This window comes from Canis lupus, chromosome 28, assembly GCF_011100685.1.
Source record: "Canis lupus familiaris isolate Mischka breed German Shepherd chromosome 28, alternate assembly UU_Cfam_GSD_1.0, whole genome shotgun sequence".
Lineage (NCBI taxonomy): Eukaryota > Metazoa > Chordata > Mammalia > Carnivora > Canidae > Canis > Canis lupus.
The window spans coordinates 13,994,168-14,012,229 of NC_049249.1; the positions used below are offsets into that span (position 1 = coordinate 13,994,168).

Genomic DNA, 18,062 nt, shown 5'->3' on the forward strand with positions numbered 1-18,062 from the left:
AGTTAGGAGAGACTCCTGCCAGGCTGGGAAGAGGGCTCTGTCCTCCACCTCCTTGGGTCCGTCTGTTTATGGTTCTCTGGGAATGGCCGCCTCCTGTTCTTTTTCTGCTCTTACGTCTCTGAATCCCTTCTTCTCTCTCTTCCCGAACTACTTCTCCGAGCCTCAGTCTCGGTCCCTCGGTCTCTGGCTCCTGCATCAGTCTCGGCTCCCGGCCTCCCTCTCCCCCTCTCCGCCCCTCCCCCGCGCTGTCATTCACCCCGCTCCTCTCCACGCACAGCCAATGGAGAGACCCGGCCGAAACGGCTAGGCTCGCTCGCACCGGGCTTTTTCGCCCTGTGATTGATGTCCCAGAGTCAACATCTAGCTAGCAGCGGGAGAGGGGAAGGAGCAGCCGGAGAGGGGAAGAATACGGCGCCCCCTCTCTCTTCCCCTCCCCCCTACTTTAGCCCTCCGCGCACTTCGCCTCCAAGTCTCCGCACAGCCAGGAACCGCCGCCGCCTCCGCGCCCCTGCGCTCTGCCCACCGAGCCAAACACAGCAAACGCCGCCGCCCAGGCCCCCCCGCGGGGCCGGGGCCGGGGGCCAGCATGGAGCACCTGGGTCCGCACCATCTCCACCCGGGCCACGCGGAGCCCATCAGCTTCGGCATCGACCAGATCCTCAACAGCCCGGACCAAGGCGGCTGCATGGGGCCCGCCTCGCGCCTCCAGGACGGAGAATACGGCCTTGGCTGTTTGGTTGGAGGCGCCTACGCTTACGGCGGCGGGGGCCCCGCGGCCGGGGCGGGGGCCGGGGGCGCGGGGGCCTACGGTGCCGGCGGTCCAAGCGGCCCTGGTGGCCCGGCGAGCGGCGGCGGCGGCGGCGCCTGCAGCATGGGCCCGCTGGCTGGCTCCTACAACGTGAACATGGCCTTGGCGGGAGGCCCCGGTCCCGGCGGCGGCGGTGGCGGCGGCGGGGGCGGCGGCGGCGGCGGCGGGGGGGCCCTGAGCGCTGCGGGGGTGATCCGGGTGCCCGCGCATAGGCCGCTTGCTGGAGCGGTGGCCCACCCTCAGCCTCTGGCTACCGGCTTGCCCACCGTGCCCTCCGTGCCTGCGGTGCCAGGTGTCAACAACCTCACCGGCCTCACCTTCCCCTGGATGGAGAGTAACCGCAGATACACAAAGGACAGGTTCACAGGTGAGTCCGGCCCGCGCGCGCCCCGCCTGGCCGCGGCCCGGGCTCTGCGCTACCTTTCCCCGGCCGGCGGCTCCCCGCGGCCCCTCTGCGCACCAGGCTGCCCGGCTTCTCTTGGTACTTCCCCCAGGCGCAGCCGCCCGCCACCTTTCCACGCTCGCGGAATCGCCACGCTCGAAGAGTTCTCCCAGTCTGGGCCCCTCTCGGTCTCTCCCGCAGGACCCCCACTCTGAGAAGCGCTCCCAGGTCCCCTCTCGGAGTCCCTGGGCTCAGTCAGGCGGAGGGAAGGGGGGGTGTAGCTTCGAGACTACCTTTCGCCCGCATTTGGGGCTCGGGAATCTTGGAGAAAGGGGCGCAGTGTGAACAAACTGTTTCTTCCGTCCCGGCCAACGCTCTCTGGCCGAGGCGGGGAGCCCCAGAGTCAGGCGCAAGGAAAGAACAGGTTCCCCACCTCTCGTTCCCTACGCGCGCGCACATACACACACACACACCACTTGGCGCTCCGGAGGTCCAGCGCCCGCTGCGCTTGCCCTCCCGGCAGAGGCCGGAGCCTGAGTCCAACAGCAGGGCTGACGGGCCCGTCTTCCCGGACTGCGGGCTTCGTCCGGCTCGGTGGCAGCGTGAGGCTGAGCCTCCTGCTTCGTTTTCGTTCGGTCCCGGCATGGCGTCCTCCCCTCTGGGCCCAGCCCGGTTCCCTCCAGTGTGAATAATGCACCCGCCCGGCCCGCGATCGATCGGCGGCCGAAGGACAACTCCTGGGACGATTACGCACTCAGCGCGGCCGGCTGCCGCCCTCCTCGCTGCCAGCTCCGCGCCTTCCTCCGCTCGCCCCGGCTCCCTCCGCTCCCGCTTCCGCTCTCGGCGCTCAGCTCTGGCTCACGCGCGCGCCCTTTCCCTCCGGCCTCACTTCCCGCTGCCCCTTAGCATTCCTGGGATCCGAGGCTACGATCCTCGATCCTCGATCCTCCTGCCGAGCCCAGCTCCCAAGCCGGTTGGGAAGTAGCCACGAGCTATGCCTGGGTTCCTGGCCCGGCCTCAGAGAGAGGAGGCACGGGCCGCTGCCGTTGGCGACGTGACTCCCATGGGGCTCGGGATCCAGGGCCCAGGGGTGGAAAGGAGACAGGCAGCTTAGAGCTACACCCTCAGCTAGGAGACCTCAAGGCACCCCAGGCCCCCTGCTCCTGTTACCGCCTTGCAGCCCTGGCTCCAGGCTGGGTCTGTGGCAAAGGTGGGGGTGAGTGGGGTGCGGTGCAGCAGAGGCAATACAGCCGGTCTGCTGCGGGCCTCCAGGAAGGACGGACCTAAGGTACTCAAGGGATCCCAGTGCCCCAACCCAAGTCCTCTCAGGCCTGGGGAGGCAGAGCCTGCTGCCCTTTCTACTCCCCCCACCCAGGCCAGGACAGCCTTGAAGGGCTCTAATCGAACCCTCCAACGAGAATCTACTGCTCTTGGGTCTCTACAGAGGGCCTACCTGGGGAGCCACAGCCCACCCTAATCTTGCTTCAGGCCTGAAGGAGGTTCTCAGGAAGTGAATCGCTGTCACCCTGTGCTGCTTTGTGTTGCCCTGTGTCCTGTTTGTGTCTGCCCCTGTGCCTGTTGTGTCGGATGGGATGTATAGATCTGTAACTTGCCCCTGTGGTATGTGATGTGTCTGTGTATGCTGCTGTGTGGTGGTCGCTCAGGTCAAGACCCGAGCACCCCCCCTCCCCTTGACCAAGCACAGCCTCTGGCTGCTGGGCAGCTTCACTGAGGCTGGAGGCCTGGGGCTGTGGGGGACTGTGACCTTTAGCTCGCCTCAACCGTGCCCCTCAAGGAGACTGGGGCGGCGACTGCGCCGGTTCAGGCTGGGCACTTGGGAGCCCCGGGCTAGAGAGGCCTCCGTGGCGGCGGCGGCGGCGGCGGCGGCGTCGGCCTGGCGGGCGGGAGGGGGCCGTTTCCCGCCGCGGGCTTGGAGCCGAGGGCTGACGGGAGGATCGCCGCCCGGCTCCTGGGGTCTAGCCGCTGCGCTCGCTGATCGCGGGGAGTCGGGCCTGGGACGCCTCCTGACGCTCTGCCGCTTGCCTCTGCCGTCTGTCTGTCTCCCGCTCCAGTGGCCCTCTCACCCTTCACTGTAACACGCCGTATAGGTCACCCCTATCAGAACCGGACGCCCCCCAAGAAGAAGAAGCCGCGCACGTCCTTCACGCGCCTGCAGATCTGCGAGCTGGAGAAGCGCTTCCACCGCCAGAAGTACCTGGCTTCGGCCGAGCGCGCCGCCCTGGCCAAGGCGCTCAAAATGACCGACGCTCAGGTCAAAACCTGGTTCCAGAACCGGCGGACGAAGTGGAGGTGAGCGCGCTGGGCGGGCGGCTCTCTGCCCCGGGGTCCCTGCTGGGGCGGTCGCACCCCGTTTGCTCGCCGGCTTCCGATCGGCCCCTCTAGGCTCGCCGGCGCCCGGGGTGGGGCTGGAGAGCCCTGGCTCTGTTTTACCGGAGGCTTCTTGGCTATCTGGCCGACACGCTCAGTGCGGGTGTAGACGCGGCCGGTCGCCGCCGCTGCTGGGGGAGACAGCGGGGCCAGAGCTCAGTCCATGCAGTCTGCGCTTTGCAGACCAGCGAGTCCTGAGGGACTTTTTGTTTGCGCAAACTCGCGCTTTCAAAGATGCCTCTTCCCCCGAGGCCGGAGGCCCGATGGCCCGCGCCTTGTTTCTGCGCCTCAGCCGGGGCTCCAGGCGGAGCGGCCAGGCCCCAGACCCGGGCCCTGCTGACTCCCTCCTCCCCCGGCTCTCCGCCCGCCCTCACGCAGCGGGTCCCCCACCCTGGAAGAGGAAAATCAATCCGCGCCGGCTGCGGAGGGGTTTTGGAGAGTCCCACTGAAAGAGGGATCAATTAGGAGCAGATGGGTGTGCGTGAGACACACACATTTACCCTTCTCCCGTCACACACCCACAACCACACTACCCGCCCCCCCACACCTCTGTCTCTCTCTCAACGCGGCCCACACTCCTTGCCAGACTCAATCGCCGCGTACCGGCGCCTTCTCCAGTTGCGCCCACTTGCACCCCTGTACCCTCGCGCACAGCGGCCCGCATACTCCGTTCCACAGGCGCGAGAAGTTTCTCGCCAGCTCAGGCCTCAGGGCGGAGAGCGCAGGAGAGTCTCGGCGAAGTCCGCGGCTCTGGGCCCAGCCGGCCTAGCGCTGGAGGAAGGAATCGGGAGTTGTCTCTTTTTTTGAATGAAGGCGAGGAATCTGCCGGGGATTCCGACGTTGTGGCCACAAAGGAAGCCACTGCCCCACGACTCTGCCCACCCCCCTGCTCTCCTGGGGAAGACAGGGGGGTCATGGCTTCAGACCTCTGGAAGGCTAGTTAAAGAGGTGTAGCAAGGGCTAGCTGAATAGGGGTGCGGCCACTACTGTTCCCAAGCCCCCCACCCCACCCCAGGCTGCAGCCTCAGCCAGGAGAGGGAGAAGGCAAGCCCCTGGAAGAGGGGCTGAGAGAGGGGAGGGGGCAAAGATAAATAGCTCACCCCAAGGAGAAAAGGAAAACACAGGCAGCCTGAAGAAGTCTTAGGATAATAAAGGAAAGCAATGGATCATTAAGCCTCATTTTCGTTTTAAACAAATTCTCCTAATTCTGAGAGAACGAAAGAAGTGGGGGTGAGAGAAAAAAGGAGATCCAGGCACAAAGCCTAAAAGGAAGAGAACCAGTCCGGCCGTTTGAAATGCAGGAAAGAGGGTTAGGACGACAGTCAGACTCGCGGAGCAAAAGGCAAGAAGGGGCGGCGGGAAAGAGGCCGGCGGCCACCGCTGGGAGAGGCCCTCGCCGGCTTCGCGCGGCTTCATCGATCGCCTACAAATTGCTTCTGGAGGCCCCCGGGACTCCCATTAGGTCTGTCCACCTTAGAGACAGACGTTTGATCTCAGTTGACGGGGTGGAGGGGAGGCTTTAAATGGAATGAGTGAGTCATCGCCTCCCCGCACCGCTTCGGAGGAAGGCGGCTGGTCCGGCGGGAGTCCCGGCCGGGCGCGGGGCGCGGGGCTCGGGGCAGGAGGTAGGAAGCCTGCCACAGGCTCGCAGAGGAAAGGGGGAGCCGAGAGGTCAGGCCAAGCAGCTCCTAATCCACCGCCCCCGCCGTCTCTGCCCTGGGCTGGTGGGGAGGGTGGTGCGCCGTAGGCTTGGGACAGCGCAGCTCGGGAGGGGAGAGATGCCATCCTCCCCTGGGAAGGGGAGGCTAGTGGGAAGGGGGGGACCAGATGCTTGGGCCTAGCAGCAGATTGTCCCACTGGGTACCTGCGCTCCTTTGACTTTTGGGGTTTCCAGTCTGTTGGAGTCAGGACCCTCCAGATAAGGGTGTGTGTTAAAAGGGCCCAAGCTGGAGCTGGGGAGGGCTGTGAAGGGAGCAGTGCAAGTCCAGGCTATCTCCCCGGAGCGCACCGAAGCATCGGTAACGGCTTATCCCCGGTGCAGGCGGCAGACCGCGGAGGAGCGTGAGGCTGAGAGGCAGCAGGCAAACCGCATTCTCCTGCAGCTGCAGCAAGAGGCCTTCCAGAAGAGTCTGGCGCAGCCGTTGCCCGCCGACCCACTGTGCGTGCACAACTCTTCACTCTTCGCCCTGCAGAACCTGCAGCCGTGGTCTGACGACTCCACCAAGATCACCAGCGTCACATCCGTGGCGTCGGCCTGCGAGTGAGCCTGCCTGCTACGCCGGCGAAAGCCAGCGTCCAGCTGTGGGGTGGCGGAGGCTGAGAGCCAGGACTTTCCGTCCACCCTCCGGCTTCAGACTGCACGCGGGAGGGGGACGCGGGGCACCCCTCCACACGGGCCTGTGCTCCTGCCCACGCTGTTTTCTCTTCGGTGGAAAAAAAAAAAAAAGAGCGCGGGAGGGAAACAGGGACACAGGACCTCCTTCCAGACACCTAAGTGGTCCCGTGCCCTCTGGAACTGTTCAGAGTCCTCTCAGTTTGCGTCTATTTTATTTTATTCTGATTTTTAACGTGGGACTGAGAGGCAGAGGAGGTGGGGGAAGAAGAGCTTCTGGGGTCTTCAGAAGACAGCATGGGCTGTCATTTGAAATTGCTCTGGGGAGACCCCCACTGTATTCCACTCTCCATCACACACGCACCCAAAGTACCACCCAGAGGTGATGTTACTGTCCCTTGTGGTGTCACCCAGAGTCAAACACAGAGGACCTATGGCCAAGTGTCACGCACACATAGGGCCATAGCCTTCACACCCTTGATTCTCACTATCAGGCATAAGCTAGTGGTGACCCAGCTTCATTGTGAACAGCATGGCACTTCTCACAAACACAAGGCTACGGCCGCACTGTGACACACTATCCCACACACAACAGCACCACAACCTGCCAGGCCCCCATCACACATCCTAGCTGCACCCAGGTACGCGCAGGCAGGTTTTCACACAAACTCAGCCTTTTTCTCCAGATCCTGTTCATAGGGGAGTTTAAGTTATGCACTTATAAGGTGTTTTCTGTGTAACCATTTTATAAAGTGCTTGTGTAATTTATGTGAAAAAAAAATAAAACCCTCCGGATCCGGAGCCAGGGCTGCCTGCGCCTTGCTGAGCCCAGCACATTGTAGCTACTTGGGTTTGGTGTGAAATGGTGCTGCTGGGGCAGCTGCTGTGTCTGAGCATGAGGGACATCTGGGGGCCAGAATCTGCAGGCTCTGGAGAGAGGGAAGGAGGGGGACAGAGAAGGCAGACTTGAGGAAAGGAAGGAGTGCCAGGCTCTCCTGGGATGGCTAATGCTCAAGAGAATATACTGTCTTTGGGTACAAGGGTTGTGGGTGTGCATTGTGTGTGTGTTGGTGTGGACTATCAGGATGATACTGATAATGAATGTAATAGTGTTTAAATGTGTCACTGTGTTTGCAATTATTGTGAGTGCTGGTTTCTGCTTAAGTTGCAAATCGAAACTATCATTGTACGCATGAACTTGCAGCAGTGTGTGTAACGTGTGTGAATGCAACTGTGTCTTTTTAGGTTATTGTGATCATCCACCCGTATATGTGACTGTATGAATCATGTGTTAATGTGTTAATTCATTGCTCCTCCAAATCTATTTTTGTGTTAAATGCGTGAGTGTTTGTAATTGTGAATCATCTGTAATTGTATGAATATAACTGTGTGTGATATGTAATCATGTGTGACATGTAATCATATATAAGATGTGTGTTTTACTGCATATATGTGTGACAGTATGTAATGGGGGAGTGCATTAGGGGGGAGTGTGGATCATTGTGGGTGACTCTTCCTGCAGGTGAGTGTGTGTGGTTGTGACTGCGTGGATGTAAATGTGTAATACTGGTGTGGGGGGAGGGTCTAAAGCAGGGTGTGCAGATACACTGGAGGGAGGGTATCAACATCTGCTAGGGATTCTGGGGTTCTAGGCCCTTAGCCTGCAAGCCACACAGGTTGGAGCACAGTAAGTCAGTATGTGGGCCAGGATCCTCTGTGGTGCTCTGAGTAGGACTTCCCACTCGGAGCACTAGTCTAACCTAGGAGAGATCTGAATGAGTGACTTCCTAGGGACCTTCAGGGAAGCCCCAGACCACTCCAGCCAGGAGAGCAGCCACAGTATACAACATTCCCTATAACATCTAGTCCCCCACCTACTAGATGAATCTCAGGTACACAAAACTGACTTGGGCCTGCTTTTCTGGAAGAAGCTAGGTTGTGGAGGGTCTGGGGACATGCCATCCTGGGGTAATAAAGTGGTGGGGGATAGGAGGCTCTTTGGGATGGGAGAGTGAGAGAACTTTGTGACTAGAAACTAGAAGTGAGTGGGTGTGGGTCTTGTTCAGGTATACAGAGCTGTGTGTACCCAGAGGGGTTGGAGGAATCACAGAAACTATCAGAGACACTGTCCTTAATCCCTGCCCAGGCTGCCATCCTGGACCTGCCATACCACAACCACAGGGGGACAAAGCACAGCAACCTCCTACCCTAGGAGGCCCAAGGGGAAATTTGACTAGGAGAGGCAGTGCTCATCCATCCCTCATTCTTGGCCCCCTTGGAGCCTGATTTCAGGAGAAGAGGATTCTGTATCCAAAGGACTAAGCCTGGCCCTCCTGCTCCTGCCTCCCAGGTCCACCAGGTCACCAGGCAGGGCCCCGACAAGCCGTGTTGGTTGTGGGGAGAAAGTTCTAGCCACAATACTGGGTCTGCAAGCCGGCTTCCAGCCCGCACCAGTCGAAACACCCAGTACCTGGCTGGAAGAGATCCGGAAATGGCCTCCTGGAACCACCGAATTCGTTTCCCTTTGCCTGGGCAGGTCTAGATGATCCCTCCTCTCCAGCAAGGACTGAAGCCGCCTGCGCCTGGCCCACACTTTCTCTGCGTGATGCCATATCTTCCTCATTTGTGTCTTTAAGACGCACCTTTAGTGCCTCCCAGCTGTAAGATTCCAGAGTCTCTGAAGCTGAGACTGGAGCCTTCCTCCCACCTCTCAATCCCCAGGATCCCTGGAGAGGCTGCTGGCGGGAGGCTGCTGGATATTTTCTGGCTATCGCCTGTCCAGATGAGGAGCAGAGGCAGGAGTGCAGCATAGCTGCACCGCACAAAAACCACCCTCAAGCCCCCTCCAAAGTCCAGGCTTTGCCCCCAACTCCTCCTCCCCTCTTAAGAGACAAACTGAGCAAAATTAGATATCATACACCCCTCCTCATAATACCTCCTACCTCCTAGATCTTCACAAACAGCTAGGGTTCACAGGAGCACAGGGGCGAATGCCCCCTTCTGCCCCACTGCTCTCTGACTCCATCCAGCTTGTCAGAGACTCGAGAAGCGGGCGCCCCCCAGGCGGGGATCCCCAGCCTTGGGGCCCTTCGTCCACCGCTGGAGGCCACCCGGCTCGGGGCTCCCGGGGTCCTCGCTGGCTCTCGGCACTCGCTGGCTGCTGGAGGCCGGGGTCGCGCACTCCCGGGGCCCCTCCCACGCGCCCAGGCCCTGGGGCGAGGCGTCCCGGGGGGTGCCAGACTCCCCGGGGCACCCGGGCTCTGGGCGCCCTGGGGCCGCGCACGACTTCCCTGTCTCCGCCGGGAATTCGTTGGGACGGAATCTCGGCGAATCCCGCATCGGCCGAGGCCGCGGCAGCGGGGAAAGGCCAGGACCGCGGCGAAGCCCCACGGGGGCAGCTGGACCCCACACCCCGCCCCGAGCGGAGCGGAGGCTGCTGGGGAGGGGGCTGCGAGGGTCAAAGACGGGGCCAAGTGCCCGCAGCCAGAAGCTCACCACTCCGGGCCTGCCACCGCGCCTGCCGGAAGCGGTCGGCCGGGCTCTGTTCAAAAATAGAAAAGGAACTTCAGTATCCGCGTAACTGAGTGGAGCGGTGCGGAAAGAGAAGAGGAATTAACGAACCTGCCTGAGCAGAAAGGTCCGCTTCCTTCCTTGCCTCCAGTGAGCCGACTGCACTGACCAAATTCGGAGGCGAGGGAGCCCTGAGCTCCGGTCAGACCCGGCGCAGCCCGGCGTGGTGGCTGCTGAGAGGGTGGTGGCCTGCGGGGCGCAGAAACCCAGGCGGGGCTGGGGTCGGAGAGGCCCGCGTTGGGCCGCCGGTGGTACACACAGAGAATCTGGCTCAACCTGTTAACTATAATAGCGGCTTTGTGCCGATCTGTGCTGGGGGGCTGTGTGGGCATGGCCTGAGCACTGCCTTGTGATGCCCCTACTGTGGTTGCAGCTGTGGGGCTTTGCCGTGGGCCCAGGACTCAGGAGGGCATCCTATTTATTGTGTGACTTGCGGGTGGGCAAGGTATGTTCCAGGTGTATGAGCCCACTAAGAGGGACCTCCCTCCAGGCTGTGCAGAGCTGGAGCAGTTGGTATTCAGCTGCAGCGCTATGGGGTGTTTGTGCATGTGGGGGCGGGAGCTGGGGCCCCGGTGCTGCCTTGAGGGCCCCTCAGGCCAGGTGCGGGAGGAAACCCCCTCCCTCATGCTCTGCTCCTCCTGCTCTCCTCACACCCACCTTCAGACACTATTCACTCCCACGCAGCCCTCAGAGTCTTGCTCCCTGAACAGCTCAGAGTTTGGAGCCGCACAGCCAGGCCGCTTCTCCCAGCAACTAACAGGAGTTTCTTCCGTTTTGTCCCACCTGCCCCCCCGCCCCCCATGGCTTGAATCTACTGCCCAACTCCAGCCCTGGGAGGCCCTGGCACCACTCCCCTGCACCCACACCTGAACTCATCCTGGGGAGCCCCATCAGAACAGACTGAGCAAGGGCTAGAGCCAGTTTGGATTTTCCAAGGAGCTCAGAGCAGAATCGTTAAGACAGTACGTAAGATGGAAGGGGTAGGGTGGTGAGTGGAAGGAGCGGTGGTGTACCCATGTTGTGTTGAGGGGTGCCTACAAACTCACATCTCCTCAGTCACAGCCTGCATCGCTACAACCTCACATATGGCCTCCCACTATGCAGCCCTTGGGCTGTGCGATATTGCACAAGGGGAGGGAGCTACAGGTGTGCGGGTGCTAGGCACACACACACACACACACACACACACAATCTCCAGCCACGGCATTCTGATTTCCCTCAAACTCACGCCCCTCTACGTCCGCGAAGCTTCTAGGGGCGGGAGGTTACCCTAGGCCTCCTCGCCAGGGCATTTCCCACATTCCCCACCCCCTTCCCCGCCCCTCCTCCCCCTGCCCGGAGTGCCCTGCCGAGGCCTAACTCGCCTGCCAGCGGCGCGGGTATGGGGATTTCCTAGGTCCGTGCTTCTGTTGCCAACCCTGCGGCTCGCTCCCATGGGTGAGGACACCCCAAGACGCTGAGACTGGGCTTGGGGGCTGTGAGTCGTCCGGGATTCCAGCCAAGGACCTTCGCCAGGCTCAGAAGGTCCAGCAGTCGCCGCTGCCACCCTGAAGCCTAAGGAAATCTGGCCTCCTTTTGTATGCAAGAATGTTGCCCTATGTTGTTAGGGGCAGGGAAACAAACAGGGTGCAAGGCCCCCACCGCTGCGTGCCGTCGCAAAGGGGGGCTTTGGTGAGAGCTGCTCCTGATCCCTCAAATTTTCCGCCCTGCAGTCCCAGAGCCTACAGATCTTCCCTTCCTTCGGAAGGAGTCACAAGCCCCTAAAGCTGGAGAAGGCAGCAGCTACTTAGCAGTGGGAGCCAGGCCTGAAGCTTCAGACGCAGAAACGCTGGACAAGTGAGTTCCGGGCGCCCTCTAGGGGCTGCGTGGGGAGAGGCACTTGGAGCAAGAGCCCTGGGAGCCCGGGGTCTCAGGGACCCTAGGGAGTACTGGGGCGGGTGCTATGGCGGAAAATAATAACGGTAAAACTATTAAAGATTTTTATTACTTATTTATTTATTTGAGAAAGAGAGCGAGAGCACGAATGGGCCGAGGGGCAGAGGGAGAGGAACAAGCCGGCTCCCTGCACAGCAGAGACTTAGCCAACTGAGCCACCCAGGCGCCCCAATAACGATAGTAATATTAATAAATAACAGTAAGTGCTTGCCGTGTTCAAGGCACTACACAAGATTTGAAAAGTACTGGGGGATCCCTGGATGGCTCAGCGGTTTAGCGCCTGCCCCGGAGTCCCGGGATCGAGTCCCACATCAGGCTCCCAGCATGGAGCCTGCTTCTCCCTCCTCCTGTGTCTCTGCCTCCTCCTCCTCTCTCTCTCTCTCTCTCTCTCTCTCTCTATCATAAGTAAATAAATCTTTAAAAACAGAAAAGTACTAAATACATTTCTAACAACCATCCTATGAGGTAAGTGGCATTTTCATACTATTTTATAGACAAAGAAAATGAAGACCAGAGAGATTAAGCTAAGCAACTTGCCTAACTAAGATCTTGCAGTTGGCAAATGAGGGCAGTATCCGAACCCGGGGATCTAACCCTAGAGCCAGGGTCTCTGGTAGGAATGTCTGAGTCCAGGGGTGTGGTGGATTTGGGCAGTCCTGGATGTGAGACCCCACCAGCCTCCTCAAGGGATTTCTCATATTGTGGAGGGAGCTCTTAGCCTGGAGATCTGCTGGGAGATTGCCTCCTAGAGCTCTGGAAAAACAACCTCTAGTCCATTCCAGTCTACTGGATGTCCTCCAGCTCCAATTGTCCCCACCACCCCTCGAGAAGGCACCCTGGAGCACTGCCGAACCTATGACACCTCCTCCTCCTTCTTCCCCATACTTGTCCACCACCCACCCTCTGGGCCTTCCCAGCCTGGGCTTGCCTCCTTCCAGAAGCCCTCTGAGATTAGAAGGAGGTTCTCTGCACTTTGACTACCTCCTCCTCCCTTTCTGGGTCAGCAGGGTGGGAGACTCAAACAAGCAGAAAGCTAAAAATAGAACCGAATGAATCACCCTCTATTAGATAAAGGATAAACCAGGAAGGAAAATCCTTCCTCTCCTTTTCCATCTGCTCCGTGAAAAGCCTATAGCTCTGGGCTGGAGAATGGGGGATCAGGTTGGGGTGAGTGGGAGAGTACAGCCTAAAGTTCAGAGAGCTGACAGGGATTTATTTTGGCCATTTTGACAGTAAGGTTCAGTCAGAGTATGAAAAGAGAGCAGGGCCTTCCCTTCCCTGCCTCCTCCAGAGTTGTAGGGGAGTGTCCCTGGGGATGTTCTTTTATATACATTATTAAATGTATTCATTTATTTTGTAAAGTAAGCTGTATGCCCAACATGGAGCTTGAATCCACAGTTCTGAGATCAAGAGTTGCATGCTCTACTGACTGAGCCAGTCAGGAGCCCTTTTATTTTTATGTATGTAAGTATGTATGCAAGCTCTCTGCCAAACATGGGAAGGTATATTCATTTATATATAAATAGCTCCTGCCAATGTCTTAAACTTGAGCATGTTGGGGGATCTTGTTAAAATGCAGATCTCATTTATTACATCTAGGGTGAGCATGGATCCTGAATTTAGACCAAATTTCAGGTGCTGTTGATGCTACCTGGAGGATCAAGGTCCTAAATTACCACCTCTTGTCTGAGATCTAATCCTGGATTCTCAAATTTGCCTGTTACATATGGCCTGCAGCCTATTTTATTGCCCAAGAGTATTTTTTCCATTTTATTTAAATGAAATATGTAGACATAATTTATATCCCTTCTGATAGGTTTTATTTTTTAAAAGATTGTATTTATTTATTCATGAGAGACACAGGCTCAGAGCTTGATCTCAGGGTCGTGTGTTCAAGCACTGGTTGTGTTCATCACTGGGTGTGGATCCTACTTAAAAAAAAAAAAAGCATTCTCCTCTATGCCACACACCTCACCACTCACTGTTATCTTGTGTCCTGCCCCTTCCTTGTGACCTACAGTGGCCCACTCCCATTCCCCATTTCTTCTCCTTCTGCACCTGTCCCTCTTTCTAAAATCCTTTTACTCCTAGGCGGCTGCTGAGGTGCCTTTGGACATAGGCCTAGGTTTTGAGCTCAGCTACTCTGCTTTCTAACCTCAGGCAAGTTAATTAAATTTTAGGTGCCTACCTTTCCTTGCTCAAATTATAGAGCCAACCCCTTCCCGGATTACAGAAGGGATTAAGGAGATAACACAGATAAAAACGCTTGGCTCCTCGTGGGTACTCCAGGAAAGGTGCAGGGAGCCCCAGGGTGGCTTGACCTGATTTTTCTACGCAGCAGGCAGGGTGGGGCAATAGGAGGGGAGGCCTACAAACTATAGGGGCCCCGCCCTCCAGACCTAATTCCCAGACCCCATTTCCTGGGGAAAGTTGAGTGAAGCCCTCCTCACCAGGAAGGAGGTTTCCTTCCTCAGTGCTTAGAAGGGGGGCTACTGTGCATTAACTGCTCTGCCTGCCTCTCCTCCAATCAAGGAGCAGATAAGTGAGTGCCCACTTTCACAGGCGCCCAACTGTCCATGGGGCAGGCAGATGGGTGGGGAAAGAGCTGGTACTGACCCTGCTGGGCTGGGTGGAGACCCGAGGGAGGGAACTCTCAGTGAAGACTCACCTAGCCCTAGAGCCCTCCCTGTCCTCCAGGTGCCAGGCAGGGGTGAGGTCGTTGCAGAGCAGGCCTCATCTCTCCCCCCACACCCCTGTGCACGTGTGCACAAGCACACGGTATCACTCTGTCAGGCTGGGTCTCAGGCTGAGACCCTGGGTCCACACAGTCAACAGTAGTGTTGCGTGTCTAGACATTTACTCCCACGAGAGGTCTTGGTTACAAACCGGCTGCTGTCCCAGACCTCACCCTCATATTTGCCTCCAGTCCAGGCAAACACAGGGTGGCAAGCATTCACCCACCTGTTCCCAGGTGGCCACATGGCCATCTGCTGATGGCACACAAACTGCTGGCAGATGCCACAGGTTCATAGGAAAATGTTTAAGGGGTACTGGTGAGTTCTTTCCCAGTTCACCTGCCATCAAGGGAAAGGCAGCTCCAGCATGCTGGCACATTCTGTTCAGGAGCCCAGGCCTGCGAGTTCACAGACACCCAGGTATATACTCTTGAACATACTTCATATCCATGGGTTTTGACTTCTTTCCCTTTTGTATCTCAGGCTAGAAACTGGGCTCTTTCTGGTCAGCACCAGAGCGGCATGGTTACTGAATTGGGGTGGATTTTGTTGAAGGGTGGACAGGAGGAGTGGGTGAAGACAGTATATGAACCCCTTAGAAGTCCTAATTCTGCATTTTTAACTACTGTCCTAGGGTGGAGTGAGGTGCTGTCCTTCCGTGGCCGCAGGGCCTTGGCCATCGAAGGCTCCTACAACTGCTTTACCGGGCTGGTGACACCAGTCAGTCTAGACCCAGTGGGAGAAGCTCCTCGGGTAGGGAAGCCGCAGGGGCGGTCGTGTGTGGGACATGCGATGTGTCTCCATAGGCGTTGAAGCAGTGGATCTTTGGAAAGTCTGGGGGCCTTTGGTTGCACAAACTGAGTAGAACTCCCACGTCAGAGCCGCCCCCCCCCCCCCCCCCCCCCCGCCCAATCCCTGAGCAGTTCTGCTCTGGGGTGGGTTCCACTGTCCCTTCCACGCAGCAGTCTCGCTTCCTCACTTGTCACGGGGCGTCACTCCCAGTTCACAGGAGCCCAGGGAGCGGCCACTTGCAGGGAGCGGCCCCGCGGTGAGCCAGGGACAGCCCAGGGCGTGGGGAAGCCCTGCTTCCTGCGGCCGCGACCTCTCGCTAAGGCCAGACGGAACGCTCTGTAGGGCAGGGGAGGAAACGCTTCAGAAGCATCCGACTGGAGGGGCCCCGGGCTCAAAGGACACTGGGCAGGGGGATGCCGGATGGGAATCTACCAGAAATGCGAAAAGGACGCGAGAAACGGACTCTCATTTTGCAGCCTGGCGGGCCATCTGGGAGGAAAACGCAGCCTGCGCCCAAGTGCTCGGCGGCGACGGGTCCGCAACAGCCGCCACCCTGCTCGGGCCGGGTCTCCGCTGCCCGCGGGCCTCACTGCCCGGGCGCCACGGCGGCGGGAAGCCCGCAAGCCCGGCCGCGGGAAGCCGAGCGCGCCCGGCCGGGAGGGAATCCCGCCCCCTCGGGGGCGTCCCGGGAGGCGGCGGCCTGGGCCCCCGCAGGGAAGGGCTTGTTTTTATTCCTGCGCGCCAGGGCCCCAATCCCGGCCGCACGACCCTGGCCCTCTCGACTCCAGCCCTGGGTTCTCCTGTGGTTCATCCCTAGCTGGGACCGAAGACCTGGCCTGGGCAGGAAAGTGCGCGGCTCCCTCGCTTTTTCTGCAGGCTCCGGACCCCCAACCCCAACCCCCCTCCAGTATTGATGGGAAAAGGGCGCTGGGCCGTGGCCTGTCCGCCCCCCACCCAGAGACCGCCCAGGCCGCAGATCTCCCGTGAGTCTGGGGCAGAGACTCCCGCGCTGCACCAGCCCTGACCTGGCACCGCACTCCGCTCCCGGGATCCTGACCCGCCCGGCGGCAGAAAGGTAAGCGCTCAGAAACCCGGAGGAGTACGGGCCTTTGAGTCAGGATTCTTCCAGTGGCCAGGAGGACGAGGGCGCGGGACTCCAGGGCTCCAACTTGCAAGGAGAAAGGCACACTTTCCCCGTGGCTCTCCCACGCAGATAAGCACCACCAGAGTTTCCTTGTCTCCAGTTCTACCTGTGTCCTGCTCCTCTCAGGGCAAGGCTGAGACAGAGTTCAGATGCTGGGATCCCTGGGTGGCTCAGCGGTTTAGCACCTGCCTCTGGCCCAGGGCGTGATCTTGGAGTCCCGGGATCAAGCCCCACATCAGGCTCTCTGCATGGAGCCTGCTTCTCCCTCTGCCTGTGTTTCTGCACCGCCCCCCGTGTCTCTCATAAATAAATAAAATTTCTTTAAAAAAAAAAAAGAAGTTCAGGTGCTGTTATTTTTTTAGATGAGGAGAAAGCCCACCTGCACCTGTGTGGCTGGGAAGCTGCTGTGCAGCTGTGTGATGAGATTCCTTACAATGAGTGCAGCTGCCTCCTCTTCACATTTCCCTGGAAGGGCAGGAATCCTGGGAGGATAGCCAGGGGAGGAAGAACCAATGCAGCCCTGACTGCTCCTCTCCAGAGAGCTGGATCTTCCCTACATCTCTGCCTTTATGGCCCTTGGATGTAGGAGTACCAGGTAGGAATGCTGAGTCCTTTGGATCTCTGGGCTGCGGGCCTGGCAACTGTCAATAGCCACACCAGTTGTCCTGATATATGAGTCTTCTTAGTGACTAGAGTCCGCAAAAGAAACCTGTAGTGAACATCATCCCTCTCCAACCAGTATAGGGTAGAAGCCCATCTCACCTACATATGGTTCAGGGAATACTTTGCAACCCTAGCCTGCAGAGAATACTCCCCTTCCTTGAACCCTTGATTTTCTCCATGCCCCTCAATGTGTAAATCTGGGTTCAGCTAACTCAAGAGAAAAGTTAACTTATTACAGGGATACTAGGATAGACAGGAAGACCAAAGAATTAAGGAAAATCCATTTTAGGAAACACCACGAAGTCAAATGGCAGGAAAGCCTGATTAGGGCATTGCTGCTGGCACCCCATCACTAGACTCTTGGCATGGGCACCACTGTGTATAATTTCTCAAGTCTCCTTCCATTATTACTACCTTTACTTCCTCAAGATTAAAAGTTTCCTGTGGGATCACTTGATTGGCTAAATCTAAGACACTTTAGGCACCAGCTGTCAGAGATGGGGAGAGAGCAAACATTGTCTCTAGGTTTCTTTTTTTTTTTTAAAGATTTTATTTATTCATGAGACACACACACACACAGAGGCACAGGCACAGGCAGAAGCAGGCTCCATGCAGGGAGCCTGACATGGGGGTGTCTCCAGGAACACACACTGTGCTGAAGGCAGGGCTAAACCTCTGAGCCACCTGGGCTGCCCTGTCCCTAGGTTTCTATATGAAAAGCAAAAACTCCTCCACCAATACTTATCTCATTTGGGGAATATCTCCCAAATCAGGAACAGTGTTCAGATGCTAGGTTTAAAAAGTCAAAATGATAATGTCACTACAGTCCACCCCTTTGTCAGCTCCACATCACGTGTGCCTTTCTTTCTGAATTTACAGTTCTTTCCCTCAAAAAATGCTCACATCCAACCTATGCTGCTATTACTCATACAGACTGTACTCAACTTGCTGCCACAGGGATAATACAAACCTCATAGCTCTAGGTTCAGGATCTTTGTTCTCTTCCCCTTGTAGTTCCCTTGGAATCCTGTCTCAGTATTCTGCAACCTGTGGACTAGACCAGATTATAAGGTTAATCATCATCATACATAACAATACAATAGCAAGAGAATAAAAACTGAAAAAATGCAAATGTTAAAATATACAAGCATCTACCATGACAAAGTTGAGGAGGTGAAAGCCACTATCTTTCTTTCTGCAATATGAGATTCTATTTTGTATTTATGACATCATTCCTCCCTTTTCCATGCTATGTTTCTTTTGCCTTCAGCCAGCAACTGAGTGGGTTTGTGTTCTCTACTCAGGGAAGAATC

General features: G+C 57.9%; 1 protein-coding gene and 1 long non-coding RNA gene across 3 annotated transcripts; both read left to right on the plus strand.

Annotated features, from left to right (window-relative positions):
• The first annotated feature begins 294 nt into the window (after positions 1-294).
• On the plus strand, positions 295-6,741 carry TLX1 (T cell leukemia homeobox 1). The gene is made up of 3 exons (XM_038578562.1): positions 295-1,175; positions 3,299-3,500; positions 5,620-6,741. The coding sequence occupies exons 1-3, from the start codon at positions 587-589 to the stop codon at positions 5,840-5,842; spliced, it is 1,014 nt and encodes a 337-aa protein (XP_038434490.1). The 5' UTR covers positions 295-586; the 3' UTR covers positions 5,843-6,741.
• Positions 6,742-9,267: 2,526 nt separating this feature from the next.
• LOC119866515 lies at positions 9,268-15,509 on the plus strand. 2 transcript variants are annotated; one of them, XR_005380268.1, is made up of 4 exons: positions 9,268-9,547; positions 11,193-11,316; positions 13,507-14,903; positions 15,419-15,509. It is a non-coding gene; the product is annotated as an uncharacterized LOC119866515 (long non-coding RNA). The 2 variants fall into 2 exon arrangements; XR_005380269.1 differs by having other exon boundaries at positions 14,785-14,903.
• The last annotated feature ends 2,553 nt before the right edge of the window (positions 15,510-18,062 follow it).

Bases quoted from the DNA above. Each gene is read 5' to 3' on its own strand.
- TLX1 (XM_038578562.1), top strand. From the start codon at position 587: ATGGAGCACCTGGGTCCGCACCATCTCCACCCGGGCCACGCGGAGCCC. The intron at 1,176-3,298 runs GTGAGTCCGGCC...CACGCCGTATAG, and splicing joins CACAAAGGACAGGTTCACAG to GTCACCCCTATCAGAACCGG. The intron at 3,501-5,619 runs GTGAGCGCGCTG...TCCCCGGTGCAG, and splicing joins AACCGGCGGACGAAGTGGAG to GCGGCAGACCGCGGAGGAGC.